Source organism: Cyphomyrmex costatus, unplaced genomic scaffold (genome assembly GCF_001594065.2).
Source record: "Cyphomyrmex costatus isolate MS0001 unplaced genomic scaffold, Ccosl1.0 scaffold67, whole genome shotgun sequence".
NCBI classification, from domain to species: domain Eukaryota; kingdom Metazoa; phylum Arthropoda; class Insecta; order Hymenoptera; family Formicidae; genus Cyphomyrmex; species Cyphomyrmex costatus.
Genome location: NW_017280233.1, coordinates 38,032 through 62,006, shown reverse-complemented (window position 1 = coordinate 62,006; position 23,975 = coordinate 38,032). Strand labels below are relative to the sequence as shown.

The window sequence follows — 23,975 nt, the reverse complement described above, 5'->3', positions numbered from 1 at the left end:
ATTTACAAGACAAAATCTACAGGAATAATTAGAATTAAAACTTGTATTTAGTCCAAATATGGCATGAAGTCCCAAATTGTCCCCAAGAATATGCAGTAAAGCAAATTTTATATTTTGTGTCAAACCTCCTATATTTATGGTTATACCATCAGTCTGCAGTTTATTAATCTGATTAATGAGTTCTGAAAAAATCTTTTTATTTCCAACTTGATTATAATCAACTACATTATATAATTGTACTAAAAATATATTTTGAAGACTACTAGAATTTTTCTCGTCAATACCACCAATAGTACAATATATTACCCCGAGTTTATGTAAACCTCGATGTGTACCTAATGGATTATTAATTTCAAAATCATCGAAATATAGAATCAAGGGTAATACGTCAGTATCATATTGTTGTGCAATAGAATGCCAGACTTTGCTTTGTAGTACATTTGTAACTATTTTATCCTGTTTAAGTCTTTGAATATTAGACGTTATTTCGGTATATACATCCGGCAACTCTAGAAATGTTTTAAGTATTTTTTCAAGTGGTACAATACATATCTTTTGATTTGTTATAGCAATGTCTCTACCGGTTTTTGTAGATTTAGAGCCAATGGACGCGTTAATACGTATTTCCTGAGGTTCTATGAAAGTATTCAATGTTTTAAAATAAAGCATTGTTTGATATTCAGAAGAATAATCTATAAATGCATTATTTAATATATCGAACATGGAACACAAATCCAGCTGAGGATTGGACTCAACAGACTTATACTTTTTCAGTAGAATTTGTACACAATCAAGAAAAGGTTTCATAAACTGGATCATTTCCTGACAAAATACACGAGGCAACGATGGTCGAGAATATAAGTTCGCTACAAATAAAGTCGAAATCTTTGAAACCTTTTCTGCAAATTGTTCAACTGTAATATTGATATCGTCATTGTTGTTATTAATGGCACAAGAAATTAGCAACTCTTTAACTGACGATTTTGCATCTAAATTTGACTCCTCAATTTCCTCATCTTTGTCGATGTCAACATCTTTGTCGGTGTCAAGAATATTATTATTTTCTACATTACGAGTTTCATATCTTATATCTCCTATATTGCGAATTTTACTGAATTTATCATTTATTTCCAAGTTTGTAATATTTGGGTGACTTCTAGATAAATGTTTAAAAAAATTATATATATCAGTAAAAGTGCGATTACATAATTTCTGTTGACATCGAAAAGAAGAGTGTACTTTTATATGTGTTACTATGTGTTAATTTGCAATGAATTTTCAGGTTTGCAATAGAATCATACGATTTAATGCAAAACGGACAAGAATACATTTTGGGGATCAAAGTTAACGTTTACAGTTATACATATGAAAATATTATGTAATTTATGAAATGTGATAAATGTTATGTAATTTATGAAAAAGACTGTACGTAATCACGGTATATCATCATCAGTAGTAATTAATAATATCATAAAAACTCTTATATTTCGAATATTAAAAAAAATTCTTATATTCTACTGCAAATTATATAATATAGATCTCTGTGTAAGTCTATTTAACAAACTTCATTTAAGAAATATTCTGTAATGCACTTATTATCTCTAAAATGTATGATTGATTTTTATCATTTTTTGTCGTAAAGTTATATAACTTACGCTGAATCAATAGCCATATATGATCACTTGCTATAGGATATGCAACATTTAGTACATGGAAGATCTTGAAGCAAGTATCGATTGCTTCAAACGCTGATGATACTTTGTATAGGGTTTTATCTAATGAGATAAAAAATTATGATATTTCAGTCAAAGTAGGTCCAACAACAATTATATAGGGCTGAATCGTCAAATTCATTTCAAACATTATATCAATCCGTTTCTGAATAACATTGCTTATATCTCCGGCAATCTAAAATCATGATTATATTTTACAAATACGGTTTATATACTATTTTACAAATATTAATTTCTTATTTTAAATAAAATAAAAATTTTATCGTACTTTGACGTGCACAACGAAACTTTCTTCATATTCAATCATTGAAGGTTTCCAATGACCTTTTTTCGTTCTGACTCGTCCTTTTGGAGGAATCATATAGGATAATGCACATAATTGCGCAATGGCCTTAGAGTCTGCTTTCAAAAATATAATAAAAATTATACTTCAAAGTAATAATCGTATAAATATATATAATAAAGTATGGTAATAATATATGTATATGTGTGTGTTGTGTTTTATGAAACAATATTTTACCATCGTTATGATCACTTTCTAATATTAATAATAACTACTCTTCCACTCGCAGAATTTTTTTCTTTTCAAGAGAACAAACTTTTTGTACATCTTTAAAAAATGTAGGCCACTGATTAATAGCGTTCTCTATTGCATCTAGATTTAAGCATTTAAAATCCTGATCTATTAATAACCAACCCAATGGATGTTTTAAAATTGGCCATTTTGTAAAGATGTCGGAAACAGTATTGCTATTTTTTGTAATGTCATTTAAACGAATAGAAGTTGTAGCTTTCCAATGGGTTTCAACTAACTCCCATGGCTCTTGGTTAGTTTCCAACCACTTTACACTTTCTTGTAGTACTTTATCCGAAACTGAAATAGAATCATATGATATATATGTACAATATAGTATAATATATATATAATAAAAAATAAAATATAATTACACTACTCAACAAAATTAAAGGATCACTTGTTCCACCCTGCAAAAATAGGCAAACTTTGAGATAGAATAACTTCTTCAAAAATCATCGTATCGAGATGTTTAAAAAAGCATTTTAAAGCTTGAAATCTTTACTTTTCAAACCTGTACTTCAAAAAACGGTCTTACTGATATTTCGTGAAGTTGCACCATTATAAATAAAAGTGTGTTAAACCTAAAAAATTTTTACAAAATTTGCCAAGTTCCACGGAGCCAAGTAAAAATTGTGCACAAATGCGGTTTACAGTTTTCGAAAGAGTGAATCTTTACCTTCAATTTGCTTTTCTGTTGAGCTCTGTACGATTTTTTTTCACCGAGTTATTCAACGTTGAAATAAAAAGGCCATTTTTAAATGATGTCAGTCTAATAAGTGGACACATTAATATAATTGCATTTTAGCTCTAATTAAACAGAATGTTACTACGTATTTAAGAATTATTTTAATTAAAGTTTTCTATAAATTATGTCGACCACGCTCTTACTAGACAGACGTTTAATAACAATACATATGTTGTCTACATACAAAAAATATTGTATATAAAAAACAAAATTTTTACATTTTTCTTATTTTGAATCTGAAAATGTTCCTCCCACTTCAATATAAAATGCATCTTTGTACCAACATTTGGAATCAACTCCTTTATTAAATCTTTTGTTAGATATCTCAATAATGTTATACCAATGTTTTGTGCTGTATAACAAAAAATAATTATATATTATGATAAGATCTCTTTATCAAAAAGTGAACATAGAATCTTAAAATAATTTAAGTTAAGATGTTAAAGCGTTAAAATTGCTCGAGATCATAATTTTATTAAATATTTATACTTCTAATTTCTTGCGTACATTATTGTATCGGATATTGTAAAAATCAGACGAAATAGCTTTTATTTGTCGAATGATTGTGAATATAATTAATTGAATCTATAAGTTGAGAATGAATCTTGTTCAACCGCTCGACATGTTTTAGAGGAATTTTCCAAAAAAGTGTCCGAAATATTAATAATACTTTTAAAATGTTAAATAACATTATTCTCGAGGTCCTATGCTTTCAAAAGGTTAACTGTTTCTTCATCAGTCATTATATCAATGATACTTATATCATATGATTCTTTTTCACAAAAAATCCAACAATGGTTCACCCACAAATAGTACTGCACAACGGTGTTGTATGATGGACACAATTATAAGCTTACTAAATTGCACAAGAGGATCAGATACGCGATAATATAACTGGTATCAACCGGCACGGCATAATGGCAGAATGACGCGTACACGTTCAATCTTTTCCTTTTCTCCTTATACAGTCATTTGTCGAATATGTTCTAACGCTGATTCTCATGCGCGTCTTTATGCGCGCAGTCTGTTCGCGTCTATTCGCGGTTTGATCTTTTTGCACTCAACGTATTCGTTTTAAACATAATTATATTTAAATCAACTATACGATATAGTTGTATTAATTAGATTATACTCTTGATTTGAATTAATTATTTTTTTAATATTTTGATTATTTCAAGCAGGGTGTAGTCAATATAAAGTCGCTTCTATTTGCTTCTATCTCATATGCATATGATTCAAACAACATCTTTATATAAAACGTATGATAAATAATTGTGTAGTCAAACAAAAGATTCATGGATTAAGCAAAATTATATTTGAATCAACTATACGATGTAGTTGTATTAATTAGATTATACTCTTGATTTGAATAATTATTTTTTTAATATTTTGATTATTTCAAGCAGGGTGTAGTCAATATAAAGTTGCTTCTATTTGCTTCTATCTCATATGCATATGATTCAAACAACATCTTTATATAAAACGTATGATAAATAATTTGTGTAGTCAAACAAAAGATTCATGGATTAAGTAAAATTATATTTAAATCAACTATACGATGTAGTTGTATTAATTAGAATATACTCTTGATTTAAATAATTATTTTTTTAATATTTTGATTATTTCAAGCAGGGTGTAGTCAATATAAAGTCGCTTCTATTTGCTTCTATCTCATATGCATATGATTCAAACAACATTTTTATATAAAACGTATGATAAATAATTTGAATAGTTGTACAAAAGATTCATGAATGAAGCGGAATCATTTTTAAATAAACTAGATAATGTAATTGTATTAACCGTAACAAAATTTATTTTATCGTAGATTTGAATTAATTCTTTCATGTGATAAAACTGATAACATGTTGGATTGAATTAATTAAATTTATTCAACTGCAAACCAAGAAACTTATTCATTTCATATATAATTAAAATAAAAAATTACTTAATTGACGAAAATGTATATGTAATTGATACAACAAAATATTCCAAATACTATAGTATAATTGAATTAAAACCTTGATTATTGAAACAAGGGCATGACATATTTGTTTCATTAATAACGTAATTGGATTAATAAGATTATTGTCAATTAGACTAATGTTGTTGAGTCAACAGCATTTTTTTCTCAGTGTATACAATTTCATTTTATAAATAAAGTCAGCAATAACAATGATTGCGAGGTTTAGCGCATTTTTGAATAATGAAAAAGAACTCGCACGCGTAATTGAAAATTGTTTAATTTTTTAATCTCCAAAGAGAAATGTTAAAGAAATTTAATTTTATCAAATGTTCTTATATTCCGTGTGCTGCATCTATAAGTAAAAAGTCAGCTCATAATATTCATTACAATTAAATTTATTTCTATCCGCATTAAAGGGATGCCGTCTGTATTACCGATAAAACTAGCGTTTTTGACGTTTTCGTTTCTAATTTCTTCGTATTAATTGAAGAAAAGAATAAAAATTTCTTCTCCACACGATTAAGATATTCATGCTAATATACCTGTCCCTGGTATCTTGTGGCCAAAGCTAAAAAGAAAACGTATAAAATCATAGATTTCTTTATCCATTTTTATCTTCTGCCTTATTATCGCCATACTGAGGTTAAATAGATGAAGCAATCTATGATTTCATACTTTTTCTAGCTTTGGCCACAAAATACACCAGGGACAAGTATATTAGCATGAATATTTTAATCGTGGAGAAGGAATTTTTATTGTGTGCAATTAATACGAAGAAATTAGACAAGAATAAAAACGTAAAAAATGCTAGTTTTGTCGGTAATACAGGTGGGTCCAGCATCACCTTAAGTATGTTTGCGTTAAAAGCGTTACTTCAGCTATGAAATGAAAACTACACATATGTTCACCTCTTTTTTGTAGTCTTTCAATGATTATTTAAACAGTACGGTTTTTTTAATACATGTAGTAATGTACTAAGTTCCTAAACCATTAATTATTAATATTATATAAAATAAGCATAAATAAATTATAATTGTTCAAATTTATAAAAATGTTAAGTTCCTAAACCAATTGTTAATATTATATAAAATGAACATAAATAAATTATAATTGTTCAGATTTGTTAAAATGTTACAATGTATTGATAATGGGCTTCTGATATTTCAGTAATTATTTATGGTTTAAATAAACAACTGCCTTGAGATGCAATATCGGAGAAAGTTGGAACAATGAAATGTACAATAGTCCAGTCGGTAGAGATAAAATATCATAAAAATCTCCGAAAATTAAAAAACAGCTCGGTCTCACCGGGAATAGTTAGTGTTTCTCTAGTACTTTGAAATAAAAAAAAGTTTACAAGGGGGGAGGGGGAGCTTCATATAAAAAAAGGGCCCCGAACTTAAAAATTTTTGTTTTTTGCGAATAACTCGAGAAATATGCAGTTTGGAGGAAAATGTCAAGAGATTGAAATTGAAGAGGAGAAAATTCTCTACAAAAATTAAAAAAAGGGCCCCGAACTTAAAAATTTTTGTTTTTTGCGAATAACTCGAGAAATATGCAGTTGGGAGGAAAATGTCAAGAGATTGAAATTGAAGAGGAGAAAATTCTCTACAAAAAAGGTTTGAACATTTTTTTTCTGAAATTAATAATTAAGTCGTAAAATAGAACATTTCTAAGGCTGACCCGTGCCTTGATACATAAACTCGGTACCCCTTGCCGACGCACAAGTCGGAGAATAGCTGGATGACTCCAAAATATGGTTTTTGGGATCGCTGATGAGGAATACGTTGTTTGATTTTCAAAATTCAAAATGGCGGATCCAATATGGCGGTGGAAAGTGATAAAAATCGAACAATGCTGCCGAAAATCATTACTCGGGGGTTTTTGGGATCGCTGATTACGAATTCGCTGTCTGATTTTCGGAATCCAAAATGGCGGATCCAATATGGCGGAGGAAAGTGATAAAAATCGAACAACGCTGTCGAAAATCTTTACTGGGGGCTTTCGGACTTGCTGAATAGCAATAATAATGCAAGAATTCTAGAAATAACCAAAACAAATATTCAATTGCAAAAAAATTAACTCCCACATTGGCTTGAGTACAATAAATTATGACGGAGAGCGGGCTTTTATGGCATAAGTGAAAACACATTTATTTAAGAAACTCAATAAAAATTGAAAACTTTGAAAAAATTTCGAAGAGCTTAAAAGTTTTAAAATTTTTAAAAATTTTTTAAAAATTTCAAGCATTTAAAAAAAATTTATAATAAAAAATTTTAAATTGAAAAGATATTTAAATTTTTCCCAGCTTTTAAAACTTTTCAAAAATTAAATATTTTATATTGATCAAAATTTTAAATTTAATTTTCAAAATTCAATATTTTCAAGAAATTTTAAAGATTCTGACAATTATTTAAGTTTTGAAACATATTGAAAAAATTATAAACATTTAAAACAAATTTTAGATTACAAACTTTTTGTTTCAATTTCTACAAAATTGCAAATTGAAAATTAAATTTGAAATTTTAAAAAATTTCAATAACTTTATATTTTGAAAAATTTTCAAAATTAAATAAAAAATTGAAATATCTATTTCAAAAGTTATTGAGCTGTAAAGTATGCATTCTGCACAATTATCAATCGCACAGATGAAAAATATAAATATGTGGAATATATTTTGATTTTAATTATCTAACAAAGTCCGTATTAAAATTACTGCATTTTTAATAATGTTGCTATATAACTATTTATTTGTTACAATTAAAATCCATTTTTAAATGAAATTTAAATTTAAATTTGGGTTTAATTTTAACTTTATTTAAATAAAAATTAATTTTGATTTTATAGAAATAACCATTCAAATATATTGCTTCAAATACTCACGTGTTTCACAACGGTCCACGTTGTTTCAAAAATACGCCAAATACTTCAAATCACTTATTTAAGCGCATCACGTAGTTCCGAATTTCACTTACTACACTTTCTGTAAAACTGCTCTATGTTATACAGTATTATTTAGTACAAAAATAATGCGAGCAATACAAAATCAACTGTTGATCAGTAACGGTCCTAACAGATCGTCCGTCGACCGCCACGCCGCGCCGGCCACCGCTCTGAATCGGGCTGGCACGCAGCTGTTGTTGGGAAGGCCCGTCCCATTGTGTCTGTTTCGGGCCTCTCTCATTTTATGCCCTTATACTATATGAATTACTTATATAGGAGACTTATAAATATAAATAATCTTCTTTGGTTTGCCGCTTGAAACATTAAAAAATATTGCATATTCGATAAATGCGAGGCATTTGAAAATAAAACAGGATTTTACGATATTTTTCTAATTGTTAGATGTAAAAAAGAATATACAGATTTTAACCAAAAAACGCCTGCGCCATTCAAAAGAACACATATTTAGCTTTTTAATACATATCGCAGTTTTTCAAAAATCATTTTTTTTCAACGTTCTCAACAACATTTTCGAAAGAAGAGAAATTCAATGAAAAAATGCTACATTGTAAAATATCGCCATTTTATGCCTTTAAGTTATAAAAATATTTGCAAGCACTCAGGTTCATTATTGACGTATACAAATCATAATCATTCAGTATATTTTCTTAGCTAACAGTATTTTTCTACATATTTCGATCAAAGTGTAATCTAACTCCGAAATAGAGACAATTGATTGGTTTAACACATTTTAATGACTTAAAACATCGATAAAATTAAAATGTACCATATGCTTTAAGAAGTAGAGACCTTCCTCTTTAAAATCGTTTTTGGTTTACCTCGATACGATAATTCTCTGAAAAGTTATGGCGATTTTCGTATTGCGCGCGACCTAATTATGTGGCATGTAGTCATCTGACGCCGACCGTCAGAGCGTGAGTAAGAGTACGCGGACAGTTGCATTTTACGCAGTACTGATTGATCGGACGAAAAAACTTGTAAATACCTTTTTTGTACAGAATTTTCTCCTCTTCAATTTTGATTTCTTAATATTTCCTCCCAAATTACATATTTCTCGAGTTATTTGCAAAAAACAAAAATTTTTAAGTTTGAGACACTTTTTCTATATGAAGCTCCCCCCTACCCTTGTAAACTTTTTTTCATTTCAAAGTACTCGAAAAATACTAACGATTCGCGGTGAGACTGACCTGCTTTTTAATTTTCGGAGGTTAAACTCTCCACCGACTGGACTAAAGTTATATAGGCTTTTTATGTTTTGTTGTCTCAATTTTCGCCTCGTAGAAGTTTTGTTTACACTTTCCTTATAATTATGCATTCAATTTGCTGGATCTACATAGTACGCAGAACGCAAGACCCCTATTAAGGGGTTATACCTAGTTAGGTTGGTCGAAAAAAATCGTTTTTTTCGTTATTGCATTTTCTGAAAGTACAACCTTTGAAGAATATATCCTGAAAATTTCATGACGATCGGAGCAGTAGAACCTAAATTATAGCTATTTATAGCGCGCTACCTGAGAGCGCGTTTTGCTGTGCGAAATCAGCTAGCGCGAAGCGAACGCAGTGTCGTGATAAGCGGGCAGCCGCCGTTCTTGTTTCGGCGGTTTCAGACTTGTTGCAACGAGCAACTAAATCGAGTTTCGGTTTTTTTCGATAGTACATGATCCCACGATTACGTAGATACCATATTTATGCAAGCAACTAAATCTGGCACGTGTGTGGAGACAGAAGAAAGTACATGAAACGCCGCGCGGAATGTCCTTGATAAACACGATGTTTTTCATACTTTGCAATTAGCAACTAATTCATGTTTTTATTATGATTTGGTAGTACTTTCATTAAGTATTTTTTTAGTAACAATGTTATATGACCGAATAATTTTCGTTTGGTTGTAGTGAAACTTGCAGCGCGTCGCGGTCCGTTTAGGTTCCTGTGACGCGCTCGCAAATATTGATTTTTGCGTTAAAAATATTAATTTTCGATACTATCTTGGAGCAACTAAATAGCAACTAAATTTGGTGTGGTTTATTTCATTGTAGCGGTACTGTATCTATTTTTTTTATTATGGGGGGTCCAGCTTAATATTAACCTGGACCCACCCCTTTTTTTTTTAAAATGCTGCTAAACGGCTGGAGCAACTAAATTAATTCTTGGGCAACTAATTAGCAACTAAAAAGCACTAAATTTTTGACCCATTGCCACTTCGATTTTCGCTGGTGGGGGGTTTAGTAATAGGGATGAACGCATCGCAAGGCAAACATATATTTCAGATAATAATACGTTTATTTAAGTCGCATGCCTCTTCAGATGTTCTAATATGCTCTTACCACTCCAACGCGCTTGGTAGAGTAGGAGGAGCAATAGCAGGAGCATGTTAAAGGTTCAAACAAATTTATTAAGTCTTAGGACGCAAAAGTTTAAAGTTCATCCAACTTCCTGAGTTTTGTGTTCTGCATCTTGCAGCCTATTATAAGTAGAATACATTAGATTAGTTTCTAGTCTTGCGATCTGCAACCTGCAACTTGCGTCCGGTATATGCTATGTAGATAGATTCCAGGTTAATACTCCGATTTTTATTTTCGCAAGTGTGATCACAATTAAAAATAAGAATTAAAAGGTTTACGTTAGTATATCTGCAATTACAGTTTCTCCAATAAAGATTAATGTTCGTAAAGCGTGGTTAGTTATTATTCAATTTTGTTTCCGTTAGTGCGATGCATAATGGTGGCAATGAGTGGATTTCGCGCGTTAAATCCATCATGTCTGACTGTACACGCAGCGCTCTCTACGCATGCATCTGCATGATTGTCAAATATTACATTCTAAGATTGTTATTTTGATCTTTTTTTTTCTATTTAAATTAAAATGTCACAGTATTGTAATTATTTATTTATTATTTACGTATTATAAAGAATGTTTATTGTATTTTATTTAATTAATATATTAAAAATTAAGATTTTTATTTCCTTCGATTTTTATGTTAAATAAAATACAATAAATAGTTAAATAAAATACAATAAATGTTCTTAATAATATGTATACATATATTGTAGTAAATATATATATAATAAATAATTATAATGCTAAATGACAATGTATTAGTTTGAATAAATCAAATAATTGCTGATTTTTTAAATAAAAATAGTAAAATATTACATTTCTATAGATTTTTTGTTACGTACAAGAATTTTTTACTTTATTCGAGAAAAAAAGAATTATCAATTAATAATAATTATCTATAGACAACAAAGTGTCTAAAATAGGTCATAAGACGACTTTTACATCTGAAAGATATCTTACAGACGTTTTATAATTTTAGATTTTACTATACATATACAATATATATTACATATACATATATAGAAATTACTTTTATCTTTAGTTTCTTCTTTTCCTTCTTCGTACTATCTTCAATCAGTAGTATTACCATCGGCTTCTATGCTATTTTGCTTTTCTGTTGGTATGCCTTATCGAAAGCTAGTCATGTTTATATCTGCTTTTTCTGCGTTACATCTAAAATGTCTTTGCAATGAAAATTAAATAAAACATCTCATTAGCAGGAAACACCATTCATTTTTAAAATAAAGAACTTTTATATAAAGTATACTTTTATGTAATTAAAAATTAAATATTTACCTGTAATATTTTGATGAACACTTTTTTTCAGTTATTTGTCATAACGACATTCTTCATGATCTGTTCAGCAGTGAAATAAAATATTAATAATAAGGTATACATTTGTAAAAAGATATAATAAAGGAATGAAATATAAATACTTACTTTTTTTAGAGTACGTTATCATCACTGTGATATGTAATTTCCAGGAATTTTTTATGTAGTGAAACTTGTTATTGTAAAATGTATAATTCGTAATGATTTTATGTTGGTTTATAGCATACATATAAATTACAAAAAAGTGAAAAATTTGATTTATTTGAATACAAAAATGGAGAATAAATTCATTTCGATTAATAATTGTATAAAATTCAGTTTTGCATATAACTGGACAATTTTATATATCTGTACGAATATATAAAATATTTTATATATTATATAATAGACACAATATATTCTTCGATACAAGGCGAATCAAGTTCTATTCCATGGCTGGAATCCGAGCTCTCACAATTGTTTGATTGCCAATATGGCATTCTGTAACATTTGGGTTTTACTTCGTTAAAAGAAATAATTTTCAAATCAGTACATAAAAGGGAACACTTAAAAGTTCCAACAAAAGAAGATGAAACACCTATTTCGTATAAATTTTCCACTATCGAATATTTTTGGACTACCAAATAATAACAATTTTCTAACTGTAAAATGTTTCTTACAAGACAAATTGAAGAATCATTTAAAATGCAGCAATTATCCCGCAGAGAGAGCCCAAGAAACATATTTTTCCTTTTCAATTTTTTATATTGCATGTAGCAATTGGGAATATTAGTTGGAAGAGGCCCTGTTCCATGTCGTTAAAAAACATTAATACATTTACTAGAATTTTTTGACAGTATTAATTGTTCCCACTTCTCTTTTTCTCTACTTCTTAGTGCGTACTGCTGAAGAGGGCGATCAGGTTTTCTATAAAATTTTCTGAAAAATCTCATATTGTTTTCATATGGAAAAGCTGAAAATGTTTCAAGAGGGCCATCAAATTGTTTAACATCTTGAACGAGATGTTGCAATGCATGAACGTTGTATGAAATAAACGTTAAATCAAATATGGTTTCACATCTCAATATAAATTTTTCCAGAGCTATCTGAGCAAACTGTAAATGTTTACAAGAAGATGAATTATGTGTAAGACAACGTATTGCAGCACTGAGAAATAAAAAATGTAGATATACCTCTTCTGATACAATTTCACGTAAAACGACTGGTTCGGTATTATACAGAAGAAATTGACGAAATTCGGTTGCTTCGTAATTCTTCAACTCATTGTAATAAGTGACCTTGGTTTACGAGAAAAATCTCTTGGACAGAATAATCCTACTTTTTCAAGTCGACGACACAATAAATCGTAAGCATAAGCAGATAATTTAACTTTTTTTCCGTACTGACCTGTAACTAAAGCATAAAGATATTTTTTTACTACCCCTAGACAAACTAAATGCATATATTCAAATGGCACTTGAGATACTAATCCCATTGGCAAACGTAGTAATGGACTGAAGTCAAGATAATGTTTGCCATCTGCGAGTGTAGAGTATTCGTCTGTTCGAGGAATATAATTAATACCGAGAAAAACCATGGTATTGTGAAATCGTCTACCAACTACTTTACATTTGGAACATGGCCTTTTGGAACAATGGCCTTTATGACAAAGAATGGCAGCTCTTGCTACCATGTCAGTAATAAAAGCTCTTAACCTTATTGGAATTTTTAAATCTTTAAATGATATGCCTCCATTTGATATAATTTTATTCGTCTCATCAATAAAATCTTTCAAGAATTCTTCAAGATTATCAGGTTTCTTTTTTCCTCTATATCATATATACCTATTACTTCAGGTTTACAGTTCGGAATATTAGCTATTCTAATTTGAATTAGTGTCCCTAGAAGATAGAGTCTGGTCATTACTCCTCAAAATGGCGTCAGTAAGTGGTGGGAATTGATCACAGCTTTCTCGAAATACATATATATTGTGATATCGCGGACATACATACGTATACATACTACCCTTTTAAAGAACACAATGACAGTCGATTAATTTATATATAGTAAGTTAAATTATTATCGTGTTCCAACTCATCAATTTCTTATTTGTTAGAAGTGTAAAATCCATAAGTAGTTCTCTAACCAGCAAATAATAACATTCTTACAATATGTTTAATCATAAAAGGAATTTAATTTTTAAATCCATTCCCAGACATCACAAAATATTTACGATAAACATACATTTTATATAACTTAATTTAACTTATGATGAATATAAATAAAAAAAAATATTTTTCTAGTAAATATTTTTTATTTAGATTATAATATCTTATTAAGTATTTTTATAGTATTTATTTACTACAATATGTACGATAAATATTCCATAATATTTATAATAAATATAATCTTTGCAATCTATAGGACCACAAAAATATTTACAAAATATTAAAAATACATCTTAAAATATTTTGTAAATATTTTATAAATATTGTGTACTGTCTGGATTAGGCTACAAATATTTCGAAGCATTCGTAGTCTTCATACTTTCTTTTTCTTATTCTTTAGGCCCTTAGAATTCAAGTTTCAGCCTTCATACTTTCAAGTAGGTTGTAATCTATATACATATATACGCGCGATTTCTGTATTGTGTGATTGGTTACGCCATTGCACAGTGGAGCAGAAATCGAAAAACGCGTGCATAAATCGAAAAAATGAAATAATATTTTTTCTATTTTGAAGTATTTTATTGTTATCACTATTGTATAGTATACCATTTAATATAATTTTTAAGTCTCAAATTATTTTATTCTGTTCTTTATTCAGTGTTAAACATGAATTATTTTATATGTATCATTTCAGCTCACAAACATGTTAAAGTTTCAATTATTTGTTTCGTAAGCAATTTACATTATTTCATACTATTGTCTGTACTTAAAAGACTTGTCAGAATGTCCTTTAAAATGTGTATAAGTCACTTAATTAATTACATTAACGATTTCACGGAAATATCGTTTTATATCTAACATGATACAAAAATATATCTTCTACAACTTTCCGTAGGGTTATATAATTTTCGCTATATTTCGCCATCTTAATTCTTGTTAAAATCTTTAATATAAATGTTGTTCTAGCTTCTTATTCAAAAATTGGCTGCTAATGTTTGCTAATAGCATTACAAAATGTATGTGTGATATGACGTTTTAACGCGCGCTTCAAGGCTTCGAACGCTATTGGAAAGGAGATATTAAACAGTGTACTGTGTGTTTATTTCATTACGTAACTGTAGTGCTATACCGGTTCCTTTTTTTTTTCCTTATTAGAACTTCAAATTTTATAATGGTTATTCTAATACTATATATTTAATATTTTAAAAATCTTTGTATAATTATTTTCGTGTAAATTTTGTATATATGTATATATACATAATATATACATACATATATACATATATAGATATGCATGTGTATATATATATACATATATACACATGTATATATATATATACACATGTATGTATATATATATATACACATATATACACATGTATATATATGTATATACATATGTTTAATTGCAAAATTTCATGTAACTGCCGTAGTATATTCGCCATTTAAAATTTTTTTTTTAACATCAGATTTATAATTAGTTACCTTTCAAAACTATGTATACAAAGTTTGATGTAATTATCTTATCTAGAACTCGAGTTTTCGATTTATGCACGCGTTTTTCGATTTCTGCTCCACTGTGCATTGTGAGGGGCTTTTGGGATTGACCAATGAAAACAATCATGATATGTGACCAGACTCTATCTTCTAGGAACACTAATTTGAATAGGCCAAATCTGCTGCTGTTTAGAAAGTGTTCCGCCATCAGTACTCCAATCAATTTCTAAAACATTAGGTGTGCATACCTATGCATCTAGGTGTAATACATTTTGTTCGAGAATTCTAACGACTGCTTTTTCGAAATCTAAATGGAGGTATTCTCCTGAAGAAATATAAGATATTGCACAATAATTACCTCGAGGAGTATTAAGTTCTTGTATCTTTCGGTAAGTTCGATAAACATCTATGTAATCGTAACATATCTAAAATAATGTTACCTTGAACATGAGTAAGGTTACCTTGTATAAATGATGCTGCTACGCGGTTTTGAAAGTTCATTGTTTCATCGATTGATTCATATTTTTTATTAGTATCAGTTGTGTCACTATAACTAATTTCGTATAGATCACTAGTATTATTATTATTACCAGAAAAATTCCTTGTAGCACAATTATTTGTTTTATCATCGATATTATACTGCAAACAGTTTCTTGTTGCAATTCTATCAGATAATGTACCAGTTCTCAATAAACAAGTTTTGGTTTGATGATTGATAACACATTCAAGCTGATTGATGACAAATACGAAAAGATACCCTGTGTCTAGGTTTACGTTAAATTGGTTTACGTTGAAATTTTAACATTTTAAAAGAATATATATTACTGAAGTGATTTCTTTTATACATATATGTGGCTCAAATAACAAATATAATGTGTCTTTTATATAATAATATAAACACCACTTAACGTTGGCGGTTATTCAGGTTAGAAAACACAAGTGGACACATCTTGGTGGCACGTTTAAAGCATCCGGACTGTGTCTTCACTGTGGCGACTCGTACTTGGTTATCCGCTTCGGGATGCACTGCTACAAATCTGATGGGTCACCGCAGGAGCGGCATGTTTTCTTCGATAAGAAGGACCAGCTGGTCTAACTTAATACCGGTACCAGAAGTGAGTCATTTATTTCTTTTCTGTAGGTCCTGCAGATATTCACGCTGCCAGCGTTTCCAAAATTGCTGGCGAAGTTTTTGCAGATGCTGCCAATTTGATAAGCAATTATCTGGTGTTTCAAGGAAACAACTCTCTACAGGCTGAGTGAGTGAGTCGCCAATAAGGAAATGTGTTGGAGTGAGCACCTTTAGATCTAAAGGATTATTTGATAAAGAAGTTAAAGGTCGGGAGTTGAGCACTGCTTTGATTTCTGTCACCAAAGTATTGTGTGTGAAGCTGGCGTATCATTTGGTGGAAGCTCATGAAATATTGAGAGTTCTGAATGTATTTTCAATAGTTCTATAGTTTCTGATAGATAAAACTAATAGTTCTGCCCTCTAAAGTGGAAAAAAAGCGAAAGTACAAACTGAGATGCCAGGTTTACGCAGCGTCTCACTTTGTCCTAGACAATTTTTGATCACAGATTCTTGTAGGATTTTGAAAAACAAACAGTTCTACATACAATACTTTGTTGTATTCCTCATAAGCGAGAACTCTTCCTCTAGTGATTGTATAGAGATGCTTCATAATTTTTACGGCGGCCTCTTACAAGTCTCCAAAATGAAGCGACCTGGGAGGGTTGAAGCTCCAATTGATCTTTTGCTTAGCCAGGAAGATCATTATATCTGGTTCTGAATTTTCTAAAAATTCCTGAATTTCTCGCAAATCTCGGACTGCTCCCACGAAGTTCGTACCGTTATCCGAGAACAATTGCGCGCATAGTCCACGCCTCGCCGTGAAGCGACTTAAGGCTGCTAAAAAGGCCTCTGTCGTAAGACTGGTCACAATTTCTAAGTGCACAGCCTTTGAGCTGAAACACACGAATACCGCTATGTATTCCTTCGAGACATGAATTCGTCCGCGCCGACGACTCTCTCGTATCTGCAATGGATCCACGCCAGTCACCATAAATGGTCGTGAAAGTATCGTCACCCTTTCTTTGGACAGGTCTCCCATGCAAATATCGGGAACCATTGATCTGTAGCGAAAACATTGAATACATGTTCTCACAATCTTCTGTGCTAATCTATGCCCGCTTATTGGCCAATAGCGTTACCGAACACTGTACAACAGTTGTTCTGGGGGACAATGTAACATTCTTTTGTGTTCCTCTCGCATGATGGAAAGAGTCAAATTATGCTTGGATGACAAAACGATAGGATGCTTCTGTTCCTGGGAAAGATCCGCGTATCTTAATCTTCCACCGACACGAATTAATCCCTGCTTATCTAGAAAGGGGGTAAGCGATCTAAGGGCGCTTTTCCTTGATAGATTTTGATTATTCATTAATAGTCCAGTCACTATGTACAAAAAAAAGTATTATAAAAGAAAAAACTCTGACCCAGGATTTTTCTTTTGGGGGGTGTAGGGGAGGTCTAGAAAAGCTTAACTTGAAGTTTTCGACTTCTGTTCCCAGCTTGCTTTTTTTGCTAGCGTAAAAAATATGAAAAAAATGTTTTTTCGCAATAACTCTGGTTCCAATGAAGCTAGAATGTTCAATGAGGGCTCATTTTAAAGATTTTTTTACGTTCTACAACTTTTTCTGAGAAAGTTTTCATGTACAATCGATAGTTTTCGAGATACCGAAGGAAAAAGCAAAATAAAGTAGCATATTATTTATTTATTCGCGTTTTACTCATTCTTATCGCCCAAAATCGTAAAAAGCTTCAAATAAAACTTGTAGAGCATAAAAAAATCTACAATTTTCATTTTTTATTTGTTTCATTTCGATGAAAATTGCGCCTTGTACAGCGCCTCAAAGTACAGGGTCGGCGCTAGCGTGTCGCGGCGATCGTCTACAAAAAACATACATTATGTTACTTGTTTCCGACAGTGAATTCAGAAATAACAGGGAAAGCGATCCGCTTCCTCGTATCGACTTGGCAGCCTCGCCGCGACACGCTGGCGCCGACCCTGTACTTTGAGGCGCTGTACAAGGCGCAATTTTCATCGAAATGAAACAAATAAAAAATGAAAATTGTAGATTTTTTTATGCTCTACAAGTTTTATTTGAAGCTTTTTACGATTTTGGGCGATAAGAATGAGTAAAACGCGAATAAATAAATAATATGCTACTTTATTTTGTTTTTTTCTTCAGTATCTCGAAAACTATCGATTGTACATGAAAATTTTCTCAGAAAAAGTTGTAGAGCGTAAAAAAAATCTTTAAAATGAGCCCTCATTGAACATTCTAGCTTCATTGGAACCAGAGTTATTACGAAAAAACATTTTTTTCATATTTTTTACGCTAGCAAAAAAAGCAAGCTGGGAACAGAGGTCAAAAACTTCAAGTTAAGCTTTTCTAGACCTCCCCTACACCCCCCAAAAGAAAAATCCTGGGTCAGAGTTTTTTCTTTTTTGAATGTATATAGTGACTGGACTATAAGCTTCGTAGCTCATGAGGAAATTCCTCCTTTTGAATCCACTTGACAATGACTCTCTCTGCTCGGATTAACTCTGCAATCTCTGGTGGTTTCACGTCTTTGTGAGTTTTGCTTAGTCTCTTTTCGATGAATGGTGGTTTCCTAATGCTGGCAAACCTAAAACAATAAGCTATCCTACATAGCTTGTTGAACGATTCACATTCTGGTAATAAGGGAGCTGAGGATGATCGCGCGGAAATCAAAGCAACTAGGATATTTCTCATTTCTGGTAGCTCCGTGTCATATATTTCCGATTGCTTCGGGCACTGACCTTTTTCTTTAATCCATGCGGGTCCCTCCCACCACAGACTATTTCTGTGGAGATCAGCAACGGTCGTTCCCCTCGATAGGAGATCCGCTGGGTTTTCCTCTGACGGCACGTGTCGCCACATGGCTCCTTCTTGTGTTAACTCTTGTATCTTCGCTACCCTGTTAGCAACAAAAGTCTTCAATGCATGCGGTTCTGTTCTGATCCATTCAAGGACAATCGTACTATTGCTCCATAATAAAATTCGATGCATCCTACCGTGTAGAGCAAGTTTAACACTGTGAATTAATTGTGCTGAAAGTAAAGCTGCTTCTAACTCCAATCTGAGTAAGGAGAGTGTCTTCAAAGATGCCACCTTTGATTTAGCACAAAGAAGATATGAATTTATATTACCGCTTTGATCAGTGCTAACTACATATAAACATGCTCCGAATGCATTTTGAGAAGCATCGCCGAAGCCAAATAGGTCAATTTTCCCTACAATATTGTCTGGATTGACATTTCTTGAAAGTTGCAGCGCGTTGAGTTCTGATAATGAATCATGATATCTTCTCCATGCCGTTACATGGTGCACTGGTAATGGTTTATCCCACGGCAGTTCTTCCATCCATAGCTTCTGAATGAATATCTTTTCTCTTATTAGGATTGGGCCGATTAGCCCCAATGGGTCATAGATCTGAAATATCGTGGATAAAGTTAATCTTTTCGTGAGATTTTGCTGTTTTGGCAAGTCCACTTTATATTGCAGGACGTCCTTCGAGGCGTGCCAGAGAAGGCCTAACGTCTTAGCTGCATCTTTGTCGAGAATGAGTAGCTCATTCTTTTTCGGCTGATTGAGTAACGGCTGTAAATTCTTGTTCTCGTTGGATCTCCATTTCCTTAGAAGGAACTGTCCTTTCTGTAAAAGCTCGATCAATTGTCTTTGAAGTTCGATGACTTCTTGATGAGTTGCCTCTCTTGAGAGTAGGTCGTCCATATAGAAATCTTCATTCACGGCCCTGGCGGCTATGGGATAGTCTTCTTGATGCTGAATTGCCAATTCTCGAAGACAGCGTATTGCGTGATACGGTGCACTGGCAATGCCATAGGTTACTGTGTTCAACTGATAAATGTGTGATGCTTCTTTCGCATCGTTTCTCCAAAGAATTAGTTGTAACTGCCGATCTCTTTTATCAATGCGTATTTGATGGAACATTTGAGCGATATCAGCTGTTATTACATGTTGATGCATCCGAAATCTAAGAAGTATTTTGATAAGATCATTGTGTAAATTAGGTCCTGGCATTAATTTATCGTTCAACGAGGTGCCTAAAGTGGTCTTTGCAGAAGCGTCAAAAACCACGCGTAACTTTGTTGTCAAGCTATCAGGTCTGATTACCGCTTGATGAGGAATGAAGTATGTTTCTTCTGTTTCCGATAGCTCCGCAGCTGTTATCTTAGTTATGTGACCACTTTTCTCATAGTCCTTCATAAATTCACTGTATGCTTGTCTTAGATCCGGATCCCGTCGAAATTTTCTTTCTAATACTTCTAATCTTTGTTGAGCTTGATTTTTTGATTCTCCGAGTCGAATATTCGATCGCGTGGGCAATCGTACTACAAATCTTCTATCTAACTCTCTTCTTCTAATTCCACAAAATGCTTTTTACATGCCTTTTCCTCGATAGTGTAATGTTTGATCTCTGGAAGACTCTCCAATTTCCAAAATTTTTCCATCTGCTGATGCAATTGATCATTCGTTACTGCAAGATATGTGGAAATTTTCGCGTCCGATTTTGTATCATGTAATGATCCGCCGATGATCCATCCTAATTTCGTATTTTGCAGTGCTGGTTGTCCGTGGATTCGGTTTCTCGGTGCGCCGATGAGTAATTTCCAATACCATTCTGCTCCAATGAGCAAATCAATTTTTCCCGGTTCTTGATAGGCCGGATCTGCAAGCTGAATTTGGTATTATTATTTCAGTGGCTTCTATTTTCCTTTGTGGAATTGGTTCTGTAATCGATGGCAAAATGAGGCATTCCAATTTCCATGTGAAATTACTGTGTATTGCCTTTACGTTTATTCGTGCAATTTTACATGTATCAATTTTGGCTTGGCCTACGCCACTAATAGGAATACTTTGATTTGACCATGACAGTCTCAATCTCTGTAATAGTTCTACTGTCATAATATTAGACTGCGATCCAGCATCCAACAAAGCACGACAAATTACTCGTTTTCCATCGGCATCTTGCACGCATACTTGAGCTGTAGAGAGAATAACTTGCGAGCCTGTACCCTTATGTGTATCGTTAATTTTACTGGAAGCCTTGGTACTGTGAGTAACAATCTGCGTTATCTGAGCTTCAGCATCTTCTATATTTTTCTGCTCATCTTGATGTAGAAGCGTGTTGTGTCTACCTGAACATTTTTTACAAGTAGAAGCCTTACATTCTTTGACTTGATGTCCAACGTTGAGACAGTTGATGCACAATTTCTTTTCCAAAATGCGTTTCTTACGATCATCCGGCTTTAGTTTTAATAATTCTTCGCATCGAAATATTGGATGTTCTTCATCGCATATTTTGCATTTGTATGATGCTGACGCCAATACGACCTTCTTTCCATTTTTCTTTTCTTGTATATTTTTTGAATGTGACTGCATCTGTTTCGATGAGGTAACTCTGCCTTGATTCAACATCCTTAGCGTATGACAGCGTTCTGTCACGAATGCAATGAATTCATCCAATTTTGGCATATTTTATGGAGTATGCCCCTTTGTGCGGTTTTGCCAATCTCGCTGTTCTGTGTATTCCAGCTTCTTTTTTGCTAGATGCAATATAACTGTATCCCAACTGACTGATGCAGGGATTTTAGCTATGATTTGTGTGTCTGTATGTACCAAATGAGCTGTCGCATTGAATCTGCCTTTCCATCCTTAGTGATAGATGGAAAATTGAAAAGTTCGTCTAAATATGTTTCGATAATCATCATCTCGTTATCGTATGTGTTTTTAAGAAGCTACCATGCATTTTCGTAACTCATTGCTGAATCCTTCGATAACTTTACGCGCTTCAACACTCCATTGAGATATTGATATTTTTGCGGTCCTGACAAATCTTCATCATTATGTATAGTGGTTTTAAAACTATTCTTAAAGAACAACCACTTTGTATACTCTCCACTAAATTCTGGCAGTTTCATTTCTGAAAGTTTTGGTTTGTTTCGTCTTTCTTGCAGACTTTCTTGCCTACGCTTTTCAGCTGGTGCTTGATTGCTAGTAGATTGTTGTTGTGCCGCTTCTTTTGGCGTCTTTCTGTCTATAATTTGCTGTGCCTTTTTCGCAATTTCATAATATCTGTCTTCGAATCGAACTTGTTCGTTTTCCATCTCCGTTGCGAATGCCTCCGCTTGCTGTTCATCTTCTATGATGATATTTTCTAGTTGTTGCTGTATTTCTTCGAATGAATTCCAGAATCCTTCAAGTTTTTTTAATCTAATCTGTGCTTCCGAAATTGAGCATTCCGGATTATGCTCAAAGAATGTATGCAGTCTGGTGACTTGTGCTTTAATGCGTGCTCTTAACCTTTTCAATTGCATTAATTCTGGAATTTTAGAGAGATATGGTTTTCAAAAAGATATTACAGAGTATATTATAAAGGAAAACAGAGTATATTATAAAGGAAATACTATTTGCAAGAGGTTAGGAAAGCGATTTTCTCACTTGTATTTTTCGTTGTCCCACGTTGTAGCCGAATCGAGTATAATGTGTTTTGTAATGTGATGATTAATGCGTAATTGACCTGACTCTTTGATGTCGAGTGTGTGGAAAAGATGCTGTATGCACGTGCCTCGTGCTTAGTGTTTTTGATAAAATTATTACTTGTTGTGTTATGACTTGCTTACGTTTTTGACGAGATTCGGGCTTGTTGGGCGCCAAATTTGTTATTGAGAAGGTTTGCGATCAATAAACTGAAGTCTTTGATTATAACCGCTTTACTTTTGATCGTGTACAATAGGTATAACCCGTATAACCAATACAATCCTCGCCATATTGTCTTCTGCATTTTTTTTCCTTCCTTCCTTCCTTGCTCTTTTCCTTTCTTATCGACAGCCGTCTGAGCGCAAATATACCGATTCACTAACACATATACATTTTTGCCAGCGTGTTGCTACTACGGAGGTAAAGGAGAGAGCATAAGCCTGTATTATAGGCGAGGGGATTGAAGCCATGGCGGGGAAGAGGGGTAAGCCTTCAGCCATCTTGTTCGGCGACATTAGTGCTGCTATCTAATGCATAGAAGCGATACTACTGGAAACAATAATCTGAACAAGTGGTAAGTGGCTATGTTTATACCACGGAGGTTTATACCGTACGTTTAGGCTCCGACCTATACGATAAGTGTCCTTGTTTAATCTTATATGTTAAATAAACTTATAAGTATATTTATAAATGAGATTTTACTATTTTACAATACGAATATATATATATATTCGTATTGTAAAATAGTAACCGCAAAAATTTGATCCTTCCTAAATTAAAACGATTATCTAATATAATATATGATGACCACGAAAAGTAACTGATATATTACTAAATGTGCCAGTTCAAAGTGAACGTACATATAACGAATATTTTCTATGTTGAATATGTACCACGAAAAGGAACTGATAGATTATTCAAGGTGCAAATTCAAATTGAACATACATACATATAAGTAAAACAGATTAGAATTTGTATATTACAGTTTTCTAGAAAATAACTGCAATATGTTATTCTTAGTGCACAAAATATAAAAGTCGGTTATTGAGATTCGTTTTGAAATTTATACTAGCCCATAAAATGAAAAATT

At 32.1% G+C, this 23,975-nt stretch overlaps 2 protein-coding genes across 2 annotated transcripts; both read right to left on the bottom strand.

The window, feature by feature from the left end:
• Positions 1-16,995: 16,995 nt before the first annotated feature.
• Positions 16,996-17,736, bottom strand: LOC108780076 (uncharacterized). Its single transcript, XM_018547664.1, has 2 exons — positions 17,507-17,736; positions 16,996-17,428 (listed from the first exon to the last, which is right to left on the bottom strand). The coding sequence occupies exons 1-2, from the start codon at positions 17,734-17,736 to the stop codon at positions 16,996-16,998; spliced, it is 663 nt and encodes a 220-aa protein (XP_018403166.1).
• A 1,093-nt stretch (positions 17,737-18,829) lies between these two features.
• LOC108780075 (uncharacterized) lies at positions 18,830-20,611 on the bottom strand. The gene has a single exon (XM_018547663.1). It carries the CDS (start codon positions 20,609-20,611, stop codon positions 18,830-18,832), a length of 1,782 nt encoding a protein of 593 aa, XP_018403165.1.
• Between the last annotated feature and the right edge of the window lie 3,364 nt (positions 20,612-23,975).